This window comes from Ammospiza nelsoni, chromosome 23 (genome assembly GCF_027579445.1).
Source record: "Ammospiza nelsoni isolate bAmmNel1 chromosome 23, bAmmNel1.pri, whole genome shotgun sequence".
Lineage (NCBI taxonomy): Eukaryota > Metazoa > Chordata > Aves > Passeriformes > Passerellidae > Ammospiza > Ammospiza nelsoni.
In genome coordinates this window covers 1,944,084-1,965,718 of record NC_080655.1, presented here as the reverse complement: position 1 = coordinate 1,965,718, position 21,635 = coordinate 1,944,084, and the positions used below count along the sequence as shown (strand labels likewise).

At 57.2% G+C, this 21,635-nt stretch overlaps 1 protein-coding gene across 1 annotated transcript in view; it reads right to left on the bottom strand.

Annotated features, from left to right (window-relative positions):
- GRM4 (glutamate metabotropic receptor 4) overlaps positions 1–20,947 on the bottom strand; it is a 29,389-nt gene extending 8,442 nt beyond the window's left edge. Inside the window, exons 1-7 of the mRNA XM_059488063.1 lie at positions 19,907–20,947; positions 13,790–14,006; positions 7,618–7,753; positions 5,197–5,351; positions 4,670–4,810; positions 1,247–1,447; positions 352–488 (exon numbers count right to left, since the gene is read on the bottom strand). Of these exons, the coding sequence (XP_059344046.1) occupies positions 352–488; positions 1,247–1,447; positions 4,670–4,810; positions 5,197–5,351; positions 7,618–7,753; positions 13,790–14,006; positions 19,907–20,425 (1,506 nt within the window). The 5' untranslated portion in view covers positions 20,426–20,947. The remainder of the gene's footprint in view (positions 1–351; positions 489–1,246; positions 1,448–4,669; positions 4,811–5,196; positions 5,352–7,617; positions 7,754–13,789; positions 14,007–19,906) is intronic.
- Between the last annotated feature and the right edge of the window lie 688 nt (positions 20,948–21,635).

Here is a 21,635-nt window from a genome sequence, read left to right as displayed (position 1 = left end):
CTCAACCCATCAGCACATCCCACAAAGGGTCCCAGCCCAGCCTGGCATGGGGCCAGAGAGGCGGTGAAGCTCTCCATTGGCCTTTTGGGAACATTCAACAACAGGAATCGAAATGAAGCCCCTCTATCCCTGAGGAAACTGCATCTGCTCTGATCTGGCTCCTGTCTCCTGTCCCACACCCAGAGTCCCTAGGGTGTGGTCACACGTGCTGAAGCACAGGTGTGTACCTGGGGGACACCTTCCCCTCTGCCCCCACACCTTTGGCTGCCTGGCTTTGCTCCCAGGGGCTCCCAGACTCTCCGTGGTGAGAAGAGAAACCTGCGGGACCTTCCCCTTGGGCCACGCCCTTACCTTGAGGTGCAGGTGGTCTGTCCACTGCCCGATGACTTTGTACTCAGGGGTGGAGTTCCTGATCTGGTACTGGTAGATGTCATAACGCCCTGGAGCATCTCCGTTCTCATTGAATGTCACAGGAGTCCCAGCAATGCCTGTGGGAAAGGGGGGGCTCAGCACCCACAGCACCCCCAGCACCTCCACCCTGCTCCCTGGGGTCCAAGGGGGCTCTGGATTGATGCTCCCCCTCACTGCTTCTTCTAAGAAAGGGGTAAAAGCAGCTTTAAAAGCTAAATCAAGTGAATTCTGGAGATAAACGCTAATGAAAAGAAGGAAGAGAAGAATCAAGAGGGGAAAATAAATAAAAGAGACACTGTGGAGGAGATCAGAGGGTGGAGATAAATAGAAATAATAAGGGGACCAGACAGAAAATGTTTATTAAGGAGAAAGGGCAGAGGAAAAGATGTGATTCCAGAGGAGATCTGAGACAGACAAGGGCAGAGCAGCAGGAGGCAGTGGGACCTGTGCCAGCTGGGAGGGAGGAGCTGGCAGGGGGAGAGGCTGGGCAGGACAGAGGGTGAGGGCAGGATTAGGGCAGGGTGAGGGTAGGGCAGCAGGTGAGGGCAGGATGAGCACAGGGTGAGGGTAGGGCAGCAGGTGAGGGCAGGGTGAGAGCAGGGCAGCAGGTGGGGGCAGGATTGCTGCCGGATTTACGCTCCAAAGGCACTCAGGAGATGTGGAAGCTCAGACCTCCTCACCTGCTGATCTGCCACCCTCCCTCCTGGCTGCACTCACAGTGCAGCAGCTGCCAGATGGTACCACAAATAAACCGTGGGTGCTGCTGTGTCACCCACACTGGGGACAAGCAGAGACCCCAGGGCCGCCCCTGCCACCGCCCCAGGGCACAGCAGACCTGAGAAGTTGACGTTGCGGATGTACTTGAGCAGCTCCACGCCGTCCACGGGGTCCATGCGGGGGCACAGCCCCACCTTGCCGGGGCACAGGTTCTTGTGCATGTTGTGCAGGGCGTGTCCCATGGCGTAGACGGCGTCGATGACGAACTGCACCTTCCCCTCCTGCTCGTACGAGGAGTCCTGGCCGATCCTCTCCCGGTCTGCGGGGACAGGGGAAGGGGGTTCCACCTCCTGTGCCCACCAGGATGTGTCTGCTGCACCCAAAGCCTTGCAAACGATCCCACCCTGGAGTGGAGCAGCTGGAAATTCCAACCCCACTCCCAAACCTGCACACGCAGCCAAGGAACATTCCCTGGGGAATACCCAGCCAACCTCCTCGTTGGGAGGTTCTGGAAATGTGGGTGCTGCAGCCTGCTGTGCTTCCAAGAGCCCTGGGGGTGTCACGTCCCTGTGCCATGGGACATCTCAACTCCCAGATCCCCAACAGGATGCAGGCTGGACTGTGACTGACATCCCTCCCTCATCTCCCGGGAGTTTCCACCAGCTCAGGCTCCAGCAGTGGTGTCAAGGACCATCCAGGATGCATCCATCACTACCTGCCTGTCCCCATCTCACTCCCAAAGCCTCCTGTCACCGCACTCCCCTTGTCACCCCTGCCACCCCCCTGCCTTGCTGACCCCACAGCCTCCCCGGCTGGCAGGATCCTGCAGGGATCTGGCAATTACCAGTGACAGCTGCCTTCCCCCCTGTCAGAACCGCCCCTAATGGGACCACAAACATGTTAATCACTTAGCAGAAGACACCGATTAACGCAGCACGCTGTTAATTACAGCTAAGAGAGCGTCTCCCAAGGGGCACCGCTATGGAGAGCCTTGGCCTCTGCCCCTCCATCCCTGCCCCGAGGCATGGCCAGGCATCCTGCCAGGCCTCCAGTGGGAGGGAGGGCTTGTCAGGGAGCCGAGGGCACCACCTCCCTCCTCTGGAGAGGCGGCACATCCTAGAAAGCCACGCCAGGGTGCCCAAAATTAACTCCAGCTCCACCACGCAGGGATGCGCCCTCATGCGAGGTGGGACTCACAGGGACTGCAGGGAACCAAGCACTGTGTACTGACAGTCCTTCCCTGCTGTGGGGGACTGGGATGAGTTCCAGTGAGAGGGGACAGCCCTGTGAGCTGTGCTGGAGGTCCCTGTGCCGGGACCTGTGCCACTGACATGACACTAAAGCGAACTGATAAGGAACTGACCGACAGGAAAAGATGATATCGGGGAGGTGAATACATAGCCCATCCTTCAAAGTTATAAAAACGCTTTTGGAATGTGGAGATTACTCATGCAAAGCCCGGCAGGTGATCCCTCCTTCCACATTATTGACAGGAGCCATTAATCTTCTCCCTCAACTTCAGGCCCTTCCCCATATTCATCTCCAAAGGCGCAGACAGGCCACTCTGTCTTGTCAAGATAATTACCCATTAAAAGAAGAGCTGTAATAGACTGTCCAGGGAGCTGAGCCCACGGGGATGTCACAGCCCTGCCACCATCCCCAGCACTGTGCTGCCCAGGGCACACACAGGACCTGGGGCTTGTCCTTGCAGCTCCTCAGCTTTCCTCAGTCACCTCAATCCTGCGCGCATCCCAAAATCCAACCACCGCAATAGCACAGGCTGTGGAGGCTGCATTTTCATCCCTGTGCCAAGGCTGAGCAGTGCAGATAAGGAGCCATCCCTGGGGCTGTCCCTCTGTCTGTCAGCACCTTGCCCCCGGCCCCAGCTGCTTTTTTCCAGACGGGAATTAGGCCGGTGCACAGAGGGGCAATGTGTTGCAGACAGACGAGGCTTGTTCCCAACCTGGAGACAATAAATCTCTGCCAAGCTCCAATAGACGAGGGCCACGGAAGGGAGGTGACCTGCTGATTATAATAGCAGGGTCATGCATCGTTTTACAGGGCTGGTAATTAATTTTCAAGAGCGTGACGAGGCTCGGCGGCCCCCTCGGAGGAGGGACGCGGCTCTTGCCGAGCGGCGGATGAGACGGGATCAGAATCAATTCGCAGCACACCACTGGTGCTGCCTTTTGGCAGGACTTAATCAAAATCACTCCCAGCACATCTGTGGGCAGCTGGGGACGGAGAATCTCCAAATTTTGTGGGTGCTGGTGGCAGCACCCAGCACCCCTTGCTGTGTTTTTGGGCTGGGCGAGCCCATCCAGGAGCAGGGATGGTCCCTCCATATGGGAGGCTCGTGGCAAACATCTGATGGGTGCTAGGGCTGGTCCCAGGGGTAACCATCAGGAATTCCATCAGCTCAGCCTTCCTCCCAGCCCTCCCATCCAGGAAAGGGAGCCAGGAGCTGTCTGGTTCAGAGTGGGATCCTTTGGTTTCGTTTTTGGGGTGGAATAAACTAGCCAAGCTGGCATTTCTTGGCCATGTTGGGCTTTACCCAAACCTGAGGGAAACAGCCCCAAACTGGGCATCTGCCATCAGCCCAGCAAGGCAGGAGCTCATGGATCTGCAGGGGCAGGTGATTTGCTTCACCAGGCGTTAGCTCCCTGCTCTATCTGCCAAGGAATCACTCGGGAGATGGTTTATTTGCTGACAAATTCCGATGATTTACAGACAGCTCCTAGGACATTTGCCACATCGTAGTTTCAGCTGCTTCCACTGACACCATGGCCCTGAAATATCACCTGTTTAAAAGCTACATCACGGTGGAGATGAGGAGATCAGTGCTCACAGGGCCTGCTCATGCATCTCCTGGGGCCAAGGGTTCCGTGATGCTCTGGAGAAGGATGAGGAGCTCTTGGCTACCCAAGGCCACGGCCACAAGCCAGTTTCCTGGCGTGCCCTTGCTGCTTGTTCAGCTCCCACCCACCCAGATCATCAGCTGAACCCTTGGGGAATGCCTGCAGGGACGGGGGTGTGGAAGCACCATCTCACTCATCCTCAGTGGTGAAAGCAGGGGGAAAACAAAACCTTCACCACCCAGCTTCACAGGCACAGCCAGGTCCCTCTGTCTGATGCCTTCCAAGACATCCCTCCCAAGGGGACAAAGGGACGTGCCAATGTCCCCAAGCCCTGCGACGTCGCAGCCCGCGAGCCACGGCGCCGTCATCTGTCTTCAGGCGGTGCCAGGCAGGCAGTAAATCTCTCCCATCTCTCAGTAAACATGTCACCTCCCCGAGCCTCCAACCATCACCTGACAGCAGCGCTGTCAGCAAGACAGATCCCCGGCTGCCTTGTTTACTGCACCAGTCCCCAAAGCCTCTTTTGGCTGGAAATGACTCAAAATGCACACTGGGGCTTGAGGGAGCAGTTAGGAACCTGGAATGGGGATCCCCACCAGGATCAGAATAACTCCATGCTCACGAGCAGAGCCACACCCGCCCCGTGAGCCCCCAGCCTCCCAGAGCAGCCCCCCAGCTCTCACTGGTGCATTTCTTGATGCTGCTGCCCTTCCTCAGCGCGTGCCGGCTCAGCTTGCAGTGGAAATTCTCCTCCCAGAACTCAGCAAACCAGATGTTCCTGCGGTTGTTGTCCAGGGTCCTGCTGGAGAAGTAGCGGTCGAAACCTGCCCGGGGAGAAAGGAGATGGAGGGGATAAATCCCAGGGATGACAGAGAGATGCATCCAACGCTCCCAAATTCCCCAGGCAGAGGGAAAGGGAGTTTATGTGAGCCATGGAGACATCAAAGTGTGGTGGGATTGTGTCCAAAGTGTCACTTGTGCTGAGATGCAAGTGGAAAGTCCACTCAGGGAAGATCCTCTGCAAAGCAGAGACTTTCTGGGACTCTGAGAGCAGCAGGAAATGCCTCACTAGGTACGTTGGTGGTAAAGGGAGAGTAGGGAAAACACGGCATGTGGAAAATAAGGAGGTGGCTGGTGGGCAAATCAGGAGGCCTTTAAAGTCCACAGTGGTTTCATAGCCAAAACCTGCATTCAAGGAGGGCAATCTCACCTCTGACTGAGACCCTCTTGGGCAGGATGGTGACAGAGCCCTCGGCCACCTCCTCCAGGTGCAGGACGGGGGCAATTTTGGAGCCCCAGCTGTCCGAGCCCATCCAGATGAAGTGCCCCGTCTGGTTCGCCCTCTTGGCCGCCTCCAGCACCCTTCTGTGGAGAGAAGCAGCAGAGGCTGGGCCACCAACTCCTTGTCTGGCCCCAGGGCAGTGGGGACACAGTGCTGGTGGTATCTCCTGCTCCAGGCACAACCCGGTGTACATGGACACACAAAATCCAGCGGTGCCACTCAGCTCCCACACCCTCTGTCCTGCCAGCCCAGGCACACAGGCTGCTTCTCTCACTTCATTTGCATATTTGCTGACTGGTAATTGAATTTCCCCTTAATTACCCAACATTAAGAAAGGAAAAGAATCAGGTTATGCCGCAGCAGGCAGGGAAAGCAGCAGCGTGGAGAGCACGTGCCCCCAGCATGGCCAGACCTGGGAGAGGAGCAGGCAGTGGTGCCAGTGCCCAGCATGGAGCTAAATTGGGCTCTGCTGAGCTAAACTGGGCTCTGCTGGGCTCAGCTGGGCTCTGCTGAGCTAAACTGGGAGCAGAGATGCCATCGGTCCTGCTGAGCATCCCTCCTGGTGCCAGCCACTCCTGCACACTCTTCCAGTGCCAGCCAGGCCAGGATCTCGTTGTGAGGATGGGAACAGCGCTGTTCCTGCATCTGACCCTGTGGGCTCTGTCTCCCAGGGCTCGCTGTCCCCTTGGGGGCTCCTGTGGGTCCCCAGCCATGTGGGAGCAGGGCCCAGGGCAGCTCCATCTCCCTGTGCAGAGCCAAGGCAGGTTGTGACTCAGCCCCCGTGTCGGAGCTGATCATTTCAAGTCCAGATGGTGTTTGAAACGTGTAATAAGGGAAAAAAGCCCATAGAAATCCAGCAGAGTGCAGAGATGGGAAGAGGCAGGCGTGCAGTGGGAGCTGTGCAGGCTGCTCCATGCTCACCCCGGGCTGCCCTGGGCACATCCATCCCCAGGACAGCCACAGCCCCTGTCCCACTCTGTGACAGCAGCACCTCCAGCTGCCCCTGCTCCCTGTGCAGGGCAGGATCTCCCCAGGGCAAACCCAAGAAATTCCCATGGGAACTGATCCAGGCAAGAATTCCAGCTAGAACCCTCCCAGTCTGTCCTTCCCATCCTCCAGGCTCCACGATGCAGGGTCAGGATCATGGAGAACCTCACTCCTGGGCTCAAGGAGGCTGCAGAACCCCCCGCCCAGAGCTGCAATCCCATCTGGACGTTTCCAGAGCCCTGACAACAGGACCTGCCATTTATCCTGCAAGGTAAATCCCTTTTCCCTCTCACTCCCACCCGATGTCAGCTCCACAGACATTTCTATTAAGGAAGGAAAAAAGAAACTGGGAGAGTTTGCACATCTGATGTAAACTGATTTAAACTTGCAGTTTACCCACATTTACATAATGTTTGCTGATTAATAAATTAGACACTTAGGAAATCAGGGGTAGCTCCATGTGAATCATTCTGCTCCATAAACAACAGAGCTGCAGCCGCCGCTTCGCCTGCAGAGCAGCTCATCACCCTGAGTGCGGCCACGTCCCCGGCCCTGCTGGGCACAGAGTGCTGGGGACGTCCCCAAAAGGTCCCTCAAAGGTCCCCCAGATCTGTTCCTCTGCCATGCTGGGGCTGGGGCTGCTCTGCAAAGCAGAACCAGTGCCTGGGTCCTGCCCTGGCCAGCTGGAAGCAGCCTCTGCGTGGTGTGAGCAGCAGCTCATGATATCCAGGGCTGCCAAAACCGATGGGAAGAGGGATTTTCCTCTGCTGGCTCTGTGTGGCTGTGGTTGGATAGCAGCCACGTGCCAGGTGTGAGTGGGTCCCCACTGCAGACACTCCCTGCCACGCCACACAGTGCATCCTGTCCCCACTGCAACTGCAGACACATCCCAGTGCATCCCAGTGCATCCTGTCCCACTGCAGACACATCCCAGTCCATCCCAGTGCATCCTGTCCCACTGCAGACACATCCCAGTCCATCCCAGTGCATCCTGTCCCACTGCAGACACATCCCAGTGCATCCTGTCCCCACTGCAACTGCAGACACATCCCAGTGCATCCCAGTGCATCCTGTCCCACTGCAGACACATCCCAGTGCATCCTGTCCCCACTGCAGACACATCCCAGTCCATCCCAGTGCATCCTGTCCCACTGCAGACACATCCCAGTCCATCCCAGTGCATCCTGTCCCCACTGCAGACACATCCCAGTGCATTCCAGTGCATCCTGTCCCATTGCAGACACATCCCAGTGCATCCTGTCCCACTGCAGACACATCCCAGTGCGTCCCAGTGCATCCTGTCCCCACTGCAGACACATCCCAGTGCGTCCCAGTGCATCCCTGCCCAGAGCCCCTGCACACCTGATGTCGTCCTCGTTGGCGAAGATGATGACGGCGCGGGCATGCGAGGTCTCCAGCAGCCGGCGGATGATCTTGTCAAACTCCCCCGGTTTGGGCTCCCTCGGGATCTTCACGGACTGGGCCACGCAGACCCCGCCTGTGGCAGAGAGAGCCCTGGCACTGAGGCACGCCACGAGTCCCTGTCCCCTGGGGATGGCCCCTCTCACCATCCAGGGCTCCTCAGCCCAGCAGGCCAAGCTGGGTCTCTCCAGCGCTCCCACTGAGGGGCTGAGCACTTCACCACCCCCTGGCCACCACCCAATCCTCTGGGACATGTCCCCCAGCCCTGCCCTGAGCCCTCCTCTCACAGGTCACTGCCTTCACCCCTCCTCTTCCCCCAGCTCAGCCCTTCTGCACCACATTCCCTCCCACCCTGTATCTCCACAGCTCCTCTCTGCCTCCATCCGCTCCTCTGGTATCTGTCACCTTCAGCCACCACCACGTTACACTCCAGATGTCCCCAGGACAGACACACAGTCCATCCCAGCAGCTCAGTGAGGATTTTCCAGCCATTTCCAAGCACCAGTCCCTCCCCAGCCCACGGTTTGCAAAGGGTTATGCACACAGAATGGTCAAATCCTGGCAGAACCACCCCATGGGAAGAGCAGACAAGCCCTTCACCACCGAGCAGCCGGGCCCTGCAGAAGGGTTTGTTCCATCCCTGTGGCACTGGCCAAGTTCCAGACCAGCTTTCCAAGGAGCCAATCCAAAAGCAGGTAATTAAAATTAAAAAAGACAATTGGAAGAGCCCCCACACTTCACTGCTTGGCTCCCACCCTCCAGCTCCTAAAAGCCAGAGCCCTCCTGCTCCTGCATTTCTGCAGATGCCAATAAAGAGAGAGATGGGAGAGAGAATTAAACATTGTGGGACCTTCTGGATGTAAATGATGGGCTCGATTTGCATAGTAAATGACACGGCTGATGCCTCCTGCCACTAACAGATCGCAGCTCAAGCAAAGGTCAGCATAATTACCACTGTGGCTGGGAGAGACTCCCAGAGCAGGGCCCTGGAGAGGAGCAGGACAGGACAGGGTGGGGACAGGCTCCAGGAGACTGCAGGAAAACTGGGAAAATTTGGCAAAACCCAAGAGAAGGGCGATGTGCTGGGTGCTGAGCAGGCAGGGAGAGCTGCAGGGATGGGGCACAGCATCCCCCACCTGGCTGGGGCTTTCCAGGGGTTTTTTGGGGGTTTGTTTTCCCGTGGTAAGAAATTGGGCCAATTTGCTGCTTGTTTCCCATATGGGGAGCCAGATGGATGGAGAGGAGGGAGTTGGATAAACAGACAGATCAGCCAGGCGAGGCGGGCAGCAGCCGGCAGCGCCAGCAGGACAGGAACGTCCCAGCCTGGGGACACTCACCCTGGCCACCACAGAGCCCCCAGCCAGGCCAGGGTGTCACAGCACACTGCCAGGGGCCACCAGGCAGCTTAATTACAGTTTCCATGGCAATCAGTGGAGAAAATCCAACAAAAGCAGCAGTTTGCAAACACCGAGAGCCTTCCAAAAGCCCTGGCACGGCCAGGCAGGAGCGTGCACGCAGGAGTGGCAGCTGGGGGCTGGCACAGGCACACACCTGAGTGCCACCAGCCTCTTGTGCTAGGGAACATCTCCCTGCACACGTGGCAGAGGAGATGGAACCATAAATAAACAAGAGGTTAAATCGATGGCAGTTCAGAAATGACCGTGATGTTACTCGGCTGCTTAGTTTAAATCAAACTAACGAGGAACACAGCTCCTCCAGGTGACAGCCTGCAGGGCCAGGGAGCCCCTGCTTCCCACAGCAGATGCTGGCAATGTTTTCATCTCCTTAATTAATGAAAATGTAATCACCAACAGCAAGAAGTCCAGGGTGTCAGGGGGGCAGTGGCTGCGTGGTTTGGGAAGGGGATTTGCCCAGTGATGCTCCCACTGTCTTTGCACAAAAATCCATTTAGTCAAAACACTCCTCTAAAGCCAGAAATCAAAGTGAGGGGTGGCAGCAATGGCGAGGAGGTGACCACTCTCCCTTCTCCAGCAGGATGGCACAGCATTCTCCCTGACTTGGGACAAGGTGTGACGCAGGGCGAAGGCAGCAGGTGAGGCATGGGGACCCCTCTCCTCCTCCCCCAGCTTGGGAAAGGACCAAAGAGGAGCAGGAATATTGGGGATGGGGGGGAACACCCCACAGGCAGCTGCTGGAGGCAGTTTGGGGCCAGGCAGTTGGACGATGCTCAGATGAGATCCCATGAGTTTCACCACTGGTGCCACAGGACACGGGGCAAAAAACAGCCTGGAAAACCCAGCCTGAGGCCACTTCAAACCTGCCCTTCCCACGCTGCCTGCGCCATCCTCCATCCCTCCAGTCCTCCCCCAGGGCTGCAGGGACTCTCCTGGGAACTCCTGTTGTCAAACACGGGTCAGGGTTTAATCTCCACCATTAAAGCTCGGTGGGAGCGCAGCCACTCCGGCTTCCCCTCTTGATTGCCGGTGCTTAATTAGCTCCTGGCTCAGGGGGCTCTGCCAGCAGAGCCTGCCAAGCTTGCAGCAAGCAGGGACCTGGCTCAGGGGGTGAAGCAGGGATGGGCTCAGCCGTGCAGATGTGGATGTTGGATGTTCCCCCCACCCTGGGCACCTCAGGGAGGGATCAGCCCAGCAGTGATGGCATTCCCACCCCCAGCTCCCCTCCTAATTCCAGCCTTCCCATGAAATTCTGATTCACTGGGAGCGGTTCACTGCTCCCCTGCCCCAGGACTCATTGCCTCAAAGCCTCCAGGAAGCAAATGATCACAGAAGAAGCCATCAGGGCCCTCTACTGCAGACCGAAATGCTGAGCTCAAAGCTCCTGCCTCGAGATTTGGGAGTGGCTTTTTGGGGGCGACCTCCTGGTGCAGCCACCGCGAGTAATGAGCCCGGCTGGAACCAGAGAGAGACGGCCAGGGATGTCACATGGGGATGAGCAAACGCATCACAAATGTACATCAGGCTCCTCACTAGAAATATGGAAAACTTAGTGAAGGATGAAACAATAGAGGGGGGGAAATGGCAGCAAAATTGATCCAGGTATGTGACTAAGGAGTTGGGCTGGGAATATTCCCCTCTTCCCAGACACAAGGTGTGGCGCAGGCCAGCTCCATTACACAGGCATCCATCCCAGCCCTCATCTCCAAGGGCTTGGAGACAGCAGAGACCTCAACAACGCAGAGCCAGAGGGTCCTGGGTGGGCCTGAGCACCAAAGTGATGCCACAGGTCAGGGGCATAGGGAAATGCTGGACAGAGGGGCTGGAGGTGAGGACACCAGGGACACCCCAATGCTGTCCCTGCCATCCAGCTGACAGCCACTGCCAGTGCAGCATGCTCTGGGGGAGTAGGATGGATACTGGGAGCAGAATGCACTCAAAACACTTTAAAATGGCCGAAGAAAACACATCCTTTGCAGACTGAACATCTCTGCAATGCTAAAAACCCAAAAAGCAGCGCTCTGGTGAATAAGGACTCTCCAGCCACCAGCACAGCCACCAGCAACCACCAGGGGCCAACAGCTCCATCACCAGAGCGACCGCAAACACGGATAAAGATAAAAAGATAAATGAATAAAGATGTAACAGCCACCCAGGTCAGTGTGCTGTGGTAGCCCAGGGCCAGCCCCAGCTGCAAGAATAACCCATCTCCAGGGCGAGTTTCCTCCCCGCATCGCTGTCGGAGGTCGCTTTGTGCCTCAAGCAGAACCGCTTTCCACCGCGCTGCGAAGCTTCAACGCGAGGCTCTGCTAAAAATTGAAACTGAAGGTCAAGTTGATAATGCATCAGAAAGCAAACAGCTTGAGTGCGAGCTGCTAACGACAGCAATGAGCATTATTGCCTGATGGAAATAAAACCCGGCTCCGAAGGCTCGGGCTCGGCATGAGAAATGAAGCAGAGCGCTGTGGGGAGGAGAGCGGGAGCTGCTCACCCTGAGCCCAATGGGTGAGGGAACCCCGGGCACAGCCGGTGTGGGGGGCTGGGAACAGGGCTGGGGTTGTTCCCCTGGCATAAACACCCCCATGGGAATCTCCAGCACTTGACAGAGCCTGGCACAGGCCAGATCCTCGCTCAGCTGGCAGCCCCGTCCGTCCCTCTGACAGGCCCCTGGGAGCTGTGACAAATCACAGGGTCCTTTAGGCTGCTGGAGAAATGCAACTGAGAGCCAGGAATATCCCAGAGATCCTTCACCCCCTCCCAATGGCTCTGTGCTTGTGTAAAGGTGTCTGGTGCCAGCAGAGCCCTTTGCACAGGGGGAGACAGAGAGGTGAAGTGGGCAGAGCCTGCTCTTTCTCCAGCCTGGCATGGCCACCACAGATGGCACGGCTTGGGGGGGTTAAATACATAAAATAAGGCAGAAAAAAAAGAAAAAGCACAGTTTTGGTCCAGCCTCACCATTGTTCATGTCTGTGGCTCTATTTCCATGGGCAAAGCAGCGTGGCTGACACCCCACACTCTCTCCCAAGGGAGCAGCTCAGAGCCCACCCAGGGCCCCACAGACAGCTCCCACAAATCTCCACATTCCTGCAGCATGTCAGGGCTGCAGCATCACCACTGGCACCACACGGGCTGCCCTCACACTGCAGGCACCGTGGAAATCTGCTTTTTGATAACTAAATTATCACTAATGCACATAATCGCCAGGTTATGTGGATACCCAAATTACAGGACTGCAGCAGCCCCAGATTAACACGTGGCTGCTCTGGCTCCCTGTGCACTCCTTTACTCTGCAATTACGCTGTCAGATCGTTAACATCTGGCTAGAGGAGCTCACACCGCAGCAGGACCACCAGTCACAACCACCACTCCTTGCTGGTGCTTAGTGGAGGAGGAGAGTGGGTTTGAACCTGTGCAGACCCTCAGCTGTCCCACAGATCCCCTGGGTGGGGGCTGCACCCATGGATGGGGCAGCAGAGCATCCCCAGCCCCTCCCCAAACCTGCCAGCACAGCCCCTTTGCACCTGCAGCCCCACACATCCCCTGCAGCCACCCCTCCAGAGCATCCCCACACGCTGCTCCTCGAGAAGCCACAGCCCCGTGAAAAATATTCCACTTCTCAAGTGAGAATCCTGAAGAGCAGCTCCCGGGCTGGATCCCCAGATGGGTTCCTTTGCATGCTAAAAGCACAGCCGGCTCCAGTGCCAGGGCGCGCGCGCGACAGACGGAATTAACACCGCTCCTATTTATAGGGCTTTGATTAGGAGCTCGTCACCTCCAAGTTTTTATTCCCTTTATCCATTTATAAGGCCATAACGCAGTTTGACTGGCTCTGGATAGGCCGGTGTCCCACCGACTTTGCCAGAACCTAATGTGCCATTCAGACACACTTAAGCCTGTAATAAGCAGCAGCCTGCGCCCTGCAGGGGTTTAACTGCCTCAAAAAACACCCTTCAGCTCCCGTCCCACCCCGTGCTGGGGGGCTGAGGTGATGCCAGAGCCAGGAGGGACCCCAGGGCTGTGCCAGCCCCTCCGTGGGGTCCCTGGGCACCTCTGGTTTGCGGTAGCAGCAGCCACAGCAGCCATTCCCAGGGCTCCTCACCCATCCTGGGGTTGGTGTTCAGGTCCCCACAAGCTCCTGCGCTGCTCCCAAGGCTGCTAATCCCCCCTAAGCATCCCAGAGCTCCCGTCAGCAAAACGCTTTCTGCCTCCAGACAAATCCTCCCAAAGAGTTTTGCTGAGCACGGACTTTCTGCCTGTCCAAAGCCCATAGACAAATTAAAGCACCTGCCCTGGGGGATAATTCCACTAAAATTGGGCGCAGCTCGTGCTGGTGCCAACTTGATTTTCTGTTAAAACCTGGGAGTATTTGTAAAAATCTTGTCTTCTGGAAGGCGCCCAGCGCCGTGGCTCAGGCACAGAGGGAGGGGTGAGACCAGCTCAACAGAGCTGGGGAGCAAAGAGTGGGATCTGGAGATGCTTCCCCAAAGCAGCCTGCAGGGCTGGAGGCAGCCCAGGATTGCTGGTCCCAAGCCTCGCTGGAAAACCTGGATCCTTGTTTGGGCAGCCCCAAAACCCACATTGCTTCAGGGCCATCCCCCAAAGCACAGCATCCATCCCAGCTCAGCCCAAGGAGCCCAACCAGACACATCCCTCCATCCCATCCTTTTCTTCTCCCATCCCGGGAGAGATCCACTCACCATCCTCCCTGGACTTCTGGATGAAGGCCTCCACCCCGCTTTCGCCATAGCTGCCCTCAGAGGCCAAGGTGGAGACGTAATTCCACTTGAGGGCTTTGACAATGTCCACCATGGCCTGGGCCTGGTAGGTGTCCGAGGGGACGACGCGTGAGAAGAAGTCGTAGCGGCTGTTGTCACTCAGGTCCGGCGCCGTGGAGGCGTAGCTGATCTGGGGGATCTGGGATGGAGGAGGCAAAGGCACAGAATCAGGGCAGGGAGGTGATGATCTCCACCCCACAGCCGTGCCCACGGTCCCAAAGCCTTGCTCTGGAGCAGAGAACTCAGGATGAGCACGGGGTGGGTGGGTATGTGCCACCATCAGGTGCTCCAGGGGACATCGGGGCTTGGGGAACACCTGCAGCTCAGGAACACCTAGCAGGACCCCAAAAGGGTTTCTGGAGAATCCAGTGTGGGAGAGACCAAATAAAAAAAACCATAATTCTGCCGTGGCCAGCACTGCCAGGGTCTCCCTTTGGCTTCTTCCCCAGGAGGGACAGATCCAACCCATCCTGCCCCTGCCAGCCCTAAATAAGCCCCTTAAATTAACCAGAGCCCCTGCACCTCTCCCAGCACACTGGAATGATTTAGCACTGTGGGATCAGGCAATGTTTAACACTTACACAGCAGTTTCCATTTCCAAAACGCACCACACATCCTCATTTATCTTAAAGATGGAAAAGGCTTATTAAATTATCAAGCCCAGGTTCTCCCCACCAGCTGTTGGAATCAGAGCTGGTGTAATAAGCCCCAGCCACCTCACTGGGAGCTGCAGCCCAGGGATGAGGTGTGCACCAAGGCTGGGTGTCCCAACCCTCCTGGCCCCACTCCATTCCCCTCCAATCCTGCATCTCCCAGTTTCTCCTTTGTTTCTCTGTGATTTCCCCTCTCCCACTCCTGCCTCTCTCTATTAAATGCGATTCTGGCGTTATAAACCCACGACTCCACCTGAATGCTAAAAGGCCCCTGGAAAGGAGCAGCCACCCTTCTACCTGCCTGCAAAACAGGAGATGAAAAAAAGGGAGAGATGAAGCAGGAGTGGGAGAGGGAGAGGAAGGAATCTTTATCAAGGCACAAATAGGATTACTCCCCGTGACAATCTGCTTTGTGCTCCGTTCCGAGGGGCTCTGATCCGCTCGTTGGGGATCTCTGGCTGGAGCCGGTGCATGAGACTCCATTAAAATTCTGCTCAGCAGGTGAGGAGCTCGCCTGGCAATGGCTCGTCCCGGGGGGAGCATGGGGGCTGCTCCCAGCACGGCCCCTTCCCTTCCCTGCCCAGCCTGCAGGAGGGACACGGGCTCGGGATGGAGGCAGTGCCCACATCAAAGGTGATTTGGGGGCAGGGATGCACCCCTGCCCTTCCAGAGGCTCCTTTCCCAATGATTTTTCCCCTGCCAAGTGTTTTGGTTTCACCTCTTCCACAGAGCACAGTGGAAGGAGGTGGAGAGGTCCCAGCTATTCCCCACGCCACTGCCATCCCACCCAAGCTCCAACAGCCTGGATTAACCCCTGGCCTGCCCATCCTGCTCCAGCCTCAGCTGGAAAGCAAAGCCCAGAAAATACCTGTTGATCCACAGGCTGTGGAGTGGAAGCTGCATTTTAATAAACAAAAGGAAAGGGCTTTTTCCCCTCGCTCCTCTGCCTTGGATGAAAGTGAAAATAAAATACCAGTTCCCAAATGGCCATTTCATAGATTTCTTCTGCCTTTTCCCCCCTCTGCCTTTTTGATAGCCCAACTCCTGGCACCAGCTATTTTCTCAGATAAAAGACAAAAGTCCTTTTAGGTACATAAAAGCAAAATGCAGGCAGGGAATTCAAGGTTCTTAGAAAGAAGGATGCAGTGGAAGAGGGAGCTGGAAACATCTCTCAACTGCAAATTTGCTGCACTGGTGGTCCCTTGTCTGGCTCATCTCCAGCCTGGGACAAACACTCCTGTGTTGAGGAAATTAGTAGGACCAGGTTGAGGAAATTAGTAGGACCAGTTCTCCTGCACCCCAAGAGTTCCTTGTCCCACCAAGAGTAGGGAGCGATCCCAGGGCAGGGGGCAAACCTCCTTTCCTCTGTTGTTTTGAGTCAAAAATCATCACCCAAAGTGCCCTGAGACTGGAGAAACATCCCTTGGGATGGTGGGAGCTGGGGCTGGAGATGTCATCCTGCTCCTCCAGGATCAATGGACTGGTGTGACTGACCTCAAATGCACTGGGAAAGCTGCATTTGGTGCCCTCCATTATCACCCATCATTAATGGGGCTCAGGAGCTGCTGTGGTGTTTCCTCCACCGGCAAGAGACAGAATCCCCCCAGGTTGGGAAGAATTAGGCAAAAGTGGTGATTTCAGCACATCCCAGCTCAGGCTTAAACCATTGATGCCAACATCAGCCTGAGTAGGCAAGAAGAACCAAAAACCAACCAAAAACCAACCAAAAAAACAACCAAAAAACCAACAAAAAAACCAACCAAAAACCAACCAAAATCCAACCAAAAACCACTGCAGAGCCAGAGCTGAGCACACTGGTCAGGAGCACCCCACAAGCAGGGGCTCCTGCATCAACCCCCCCATGCCAGATACAGGGTCAGGAGCAGCTAATTCCCTCCCCATAATTATTAATTTCATGCATATCTTATGCAAAGCCCTGCTTCGCTGACAAGATGGAATTGATTTAATTAGAATTTCCATCATCGAGCCATTTGGATGGCAGCTTTTAATTAGGGAGAGCGTAAAGCACCATAGGGGCTGGGGCAGGGAGGGGCTGCTCAGAACTCAGTGCTGGGATGGAAGGAGCTGCAGCCCCATCCTGCTGCCCCTTCCCTGGGCACAGGGTCAGGCCCAGGATGCAGCCCTTGGCATCTCCCTGGAGAGGGAAAAGGCAGAGCTAAAACTCCAGGCAGCAGGCACAGGAGGATGCTGTCCCTGATCCCTGCCACCACCTGTCCCACCCCTCCTCAACAAGCTGTGCCCAGGGACCCCTCAGGGCTGGGGGCAGCCCAGGGGAGCCAGGCAGCAGTGATTTGTTTCAATAAGCCCAGTGAAGAGCAAGGAAATGAAGTGGCAGCAGTGGGTGATTAATCAGAGCGTCCCCCTTCCCGCTCGGTGAAGGTTATTTACCTGCTAAGTGGGGATGTCCTGAATCCCTCCATCCCACTGCCCCACAGCCTCGGGGCACCCTGCCATGAGCCAGGAGGGGCTCAGCACTGCCAGGAGGGGCTCAGAGCCAGGGCCTGACCCAGCTCTGCACCTGGCAGCCCAGGCAGCGCAGCCTCGCGGGGCTGCGGGTGCCGAGTGCCCGTCTGCAGCGCGGGCAGCGCCGTCCCCAGGTGAATTATTCATGTTGTACAACAGCCCTGCGCTGCAGAGAGCGCCTGCACTCGCTGCCACGGAGAGGAAACAGCCGCCTCAAAGTGCCTGGCACGTGTCAAAGCCATCCTCTGGCTGCTCACCCCACGCTGAGCGCTCGCGCTCCGACTTGTCACAGCTCTTTATGGATGGGGAGGAAAAATTCACCTCAGATCCCTTTTAGGGCATCCCATTTGCAGGAGAAGGGGCTGGATTCCTTGACACCATCCCTGCTGTGGTGGTTCAGCAGCCAGTGGGTAGAGCTGGGGCTGGAGAGGCAGCAGCAAGGGGTGGGAAGGAGCTGGAAGGTGCCAGAGCGCTCCGGCAGTGACGCCAGGGAGATGCTATCACACAGAGCCCAGAGCACGGATTTGGGGAGAGGATTTTCTTCAGGCAGAGCGATGAGGAGTGATGAAACCAGCTTGGACAGAGGATGCCGCATCTGCAAGTTGTTCCACTGATGTACAGCTTTAATTAGGAGGCGGCAGCTAACGAAGGACCCGTTATTTATTTATGTAGCGCAGGAGCGACAAAAGCCCTGGCAGGGAGGAGCAAGGCCAGCCTAGAAGGGAGGGCTGTGCAGGGGCTGGAGCAGGGAAAGGTGCACAGGAGGGAGTGTGGGATGGGACAAAAGCAGGGAGAGCATCATTCTGAGACAGGAACAGCACCTGCAGAGTGCTCATGGCCACAGGAGAGAAGGGGGAAAACTGGGGGGGCTGCTGTGCTGGACTTGTGTGGGCTCCTCACCTTGGTAGACTCTGATTCACTCTATGCTGCTTGCTGGATATCCTGGGGCCCTTCCAGATGTGCCAGAGCCTTCCCAGATGTGCTGAAGCCTTCCCCAAGAACCACCTGAGCTCTCCAGAAACCAGAGCACTCAGAGGGCATTTGGAACACCCCGCAGGGAGGGACCCCCTGTGCCAGCTCCCAGCACTTTCTGTCAATGTCCCCGTCCTGGGGGAGCACCGAGGGGGACAGGAGGGACACAGCAACACAGGGCCAAGCGGGAGCAGAGCTCCAGCAAGTGCCATGCCCCAGAAGCAGCTGCCTGTGCCCGAGGCAGTCAGTGCTTTGCTGAACCTCGGAGCTTAAAGGTCAGCGGCGGCGTGAAATGGAAGTCGCCTTATTCTCATTTTAAGCATGTCCCTGCCATAAAAGCAGTGTTTGAATAACAAAGAGCAGCAGCAGCACTCGGGTCATGGCGGGGGGAAGAGCCTCCAGACCCCCCAAACCCCCAGCCCCTGCCTGCTGCAGGAATGGCTGTGCCCAGACATGACCCCAGTCCCATGGGAATGGTGTCCCTGTGCTGGGACCACCAAGGAGGGCACCAACCCCCCCACTGGGATTCCCTGATGTCTAGGAAGGGCTGAGATTTTCCTTATTCTCCTCTCCCAAGGGGTTTTGAAGTCTCCATCCTCTACCTGCTCATCCCTTCATTTGCATTTCTTCCCCTGCCCCGTTGGGCTGGGATCAGCTCTGCATTAAAGTTCTCAGTGCTCAGGATGCACCAGCAGCAGCACCAGTGCCTGGCTGCTCAGCTGGGGCAGGGCTGCACATGAGCTCAGTGACATCCTTCTGAACAGGTCACACCTCTTTGCCCAAAGATCAAAACTGGAGGAGAAGGTTCAGGGAAAAAAACAAAAGAACCTAGAAAGACTTCAGTTGCTCCCGACTATTCTGACTGTCACTCTCCTTCCTCCTTCCCCACTTCCAGCCTCCCTCCTCCTCTCCAGAACAAGTATTCAATCTTTTTTGTCTTGGCAAATAGCTTTTAAGTTCCTCCCACTCCCTCTAATTTATATTATTTTAATTATTGAATAGCCCTCTCACTCGTCGCCTGGAACATTAACACGTTTTTAAAAAAAAAGGGACCCAGAAAAATCAAACTCCATCAGTGATCTGGTTCTTCCGTCTTCACTTAACAGCTCCCAGCCCTCCCAGGAGGGGACCCAGCTCTCAGCACGCTGGGCTGGCAGAGGAAGAGGAGGGGAAAGACAGGGGGAAACAGCACCAATCCTGCAGAACAGAGGGGTTTAAAGGTGCTGGGAGAAGGCCAAGATGGGATGGGGCCCCCATTGCCACTGGAGGTTCAGAATATTTACATTTCTCCCTCATTTCTGCAGAGGGACCCTTGTTCACACACTCTGCAGCCCAGGGACGTGGTTGTGGATAAATGAATGTACAGCAAGGGGGAAAGGAATTATCAACTCCTCAGCATTCCTGCAGCTGGCACAGAGCAAGAGGAAGAGCCCTACTCATCCCACCACAGCCTGAGCACCTCTGGGGCTGGTGGCACAGGACAAATGTCCCCAGCCTGGTTGATGTCCCCTTGGACTGGAGCACAGCAGCCCCAGCTGTCCCTTGCCATCAGCCATCGCTGCCTCCAGCCCTCTGCCTCAGGTGGGATTTACATTTTGGGGTATAACCCACACCCCCAAAGGAGCATCCCATAGAATCAGCTCCACACCCACCCTCAGCCCACCTCCCATCCAGCCCCCACCACAGAGCGGGAGCACCAGTGCCACAAAGCCGGGGGAGATGAGACAAAAATCCTCCTGCTCCGAGTGTCGTCACCGGAGAGGGATGGAGGAAGGGATCCCCAGGGACCCGGGGGAGGCAGGAGAAGCATTTTAACAGCGCCAGCTCTGCCTCCCCACAGCTGTGGAGGAAGAGGCACACGTGGAGAAACGCTGCCAAAGCACCCGCGGGGGTTTTGCCGAGGGGTTCCCTTCACCTGGCCGAGCCCTACCTTGAAGAGCCGCAGGATGTTGGCCACCATGATGGACACGGAGCTGCCCGAGGCGCCGATGACGCCCACCACCCGCTCGGGCTTGGTGATGATGGGGGGTCCCCCGCTGACACAGCGCACCTCGGTGCTGTCCTTCTCGATGAGGGCCTGCACGAAGGTCAGCGACTGCTCCAGGGCGTGCGTGTCCCGCGAGCACGTGTCCAGGATGCGCGCGCCCAGCGTGATGTTGGGCAGCAGGTCGGGGTCGTTGTTGATGCGGTCCAGGGCGAAGAGCATGGCCTCCAGGCGGTGGATGCCCTTCTCCTTCTTCAGCTCCCCGCAGGCTTTGCCCTCGGCGCCCCGGCCGTGCACGGGGAAGAGCCCCCCGAGCGTGATGTCGCCGTCGATGCGGATGGAGTTCATGTGCGGGTAGCCCTGGCCTTTGGGCTTGGCAGCACCGCCGGGCGCCCACCCCCAGCTCCAGGCACTCAGGAGGAGGCAGAAGGACAAACGCTCCATGCAAAAGTGACCCCCGCTCATCGCCAAGGCCGTGCTGGGGCAGAGCTCGGGCCGGGAAGGCGGCGCTCAGGGGGCCGGGCTGGGCTGGGCTGGCGGCATGGCCCCGGAGGGATCCCGCTCCGGCTCCGGCTCCGTCAGCGGCGCCCCACGCTGCTGCCGGCCCCGGGGGAGCAGCGGGAGGTCGGGATGCAGGAGAGTGCTGGGGTCTGCATGGCTACACCGGAGAGGAGAGGCAGCAGCAGAGCCACGAGCCCACGCAAAGCTTCGGGTCCTTCCTCCGGAGACCTTGGAGGGATGGGGAAAAGGGGAGAGAGACAATTAGGCAGGAGCGGGAAAAGGACATTGGCTGTTCCAGGCTTTCATCAGAGGAAATAAGCACTGGGGATTATTGCAAAAAATAGATATGGGGCCTCGGGGACATTGCCCCACAGAGCAGCACAGGTCAGTGACCAGCTCAGAGGGGGCTCTGAGACCCTGTCCCTTCTTAAGAGAACTGAGAGGGTGTCCCAAGACAGCGCTCAGAGTGCAGCAAACCCCACACACACCCTCAGCCCTGGTCCCTGCCTATCCTAAAACACCCCTACTTTTCCCAGCTGGTTTTTCAGTCACCTTCCACAAGCCCACTTGTCCGGAGCCCACAGACTGAGGTCTGCATCCTCAGCTAGAGCCAGGCACTGCCAAAACCCAGCGTTCCAGACCCGAGTCACAACCCAAAGCCCCGCGCTCCTGCCGCTCTCCCTTCAGGGCACTGATTCCTGCACCAGCAGCTGCTTCCGTTATCCACGGCTTCCAGCAGCAGATATCGACAGTACCTGAGCTGTCCCTGCCCCAGCAGCACAGTCCCTGCCTCAGTTTCCCCCCGAGGCAGGCTCGCCCTCATGCCCATCCCCGCCCGTCGTCTCCCAGCAGCCGCTGATGGATGCTGAGGGCAGCGCATGATTAATGCAGGCTCCAAAAGCAGCGAGGAGCCGAGCAGGCAAATGCATTCCCCAGGCAGGACGAGCAGCAACAGTGAGACCAAGGAAACAGCTTAAATTAATCTCAGCTCAAGCCCAGGGTCGGCACCCAAGCTGGACAGAGTCTCACCAGCCCCAAGGAGCTCCCGCTCCGCAGCCATCCCAGCCAGCAGGACCCAGGCTTCAACTCACCTCCATAAATTATGCACCTCCCCGCCCGCCGCAGCAGCTTGAAGGCCCATCTCCAAAGCGATTCTGACAGCCGGGGCTTTTAA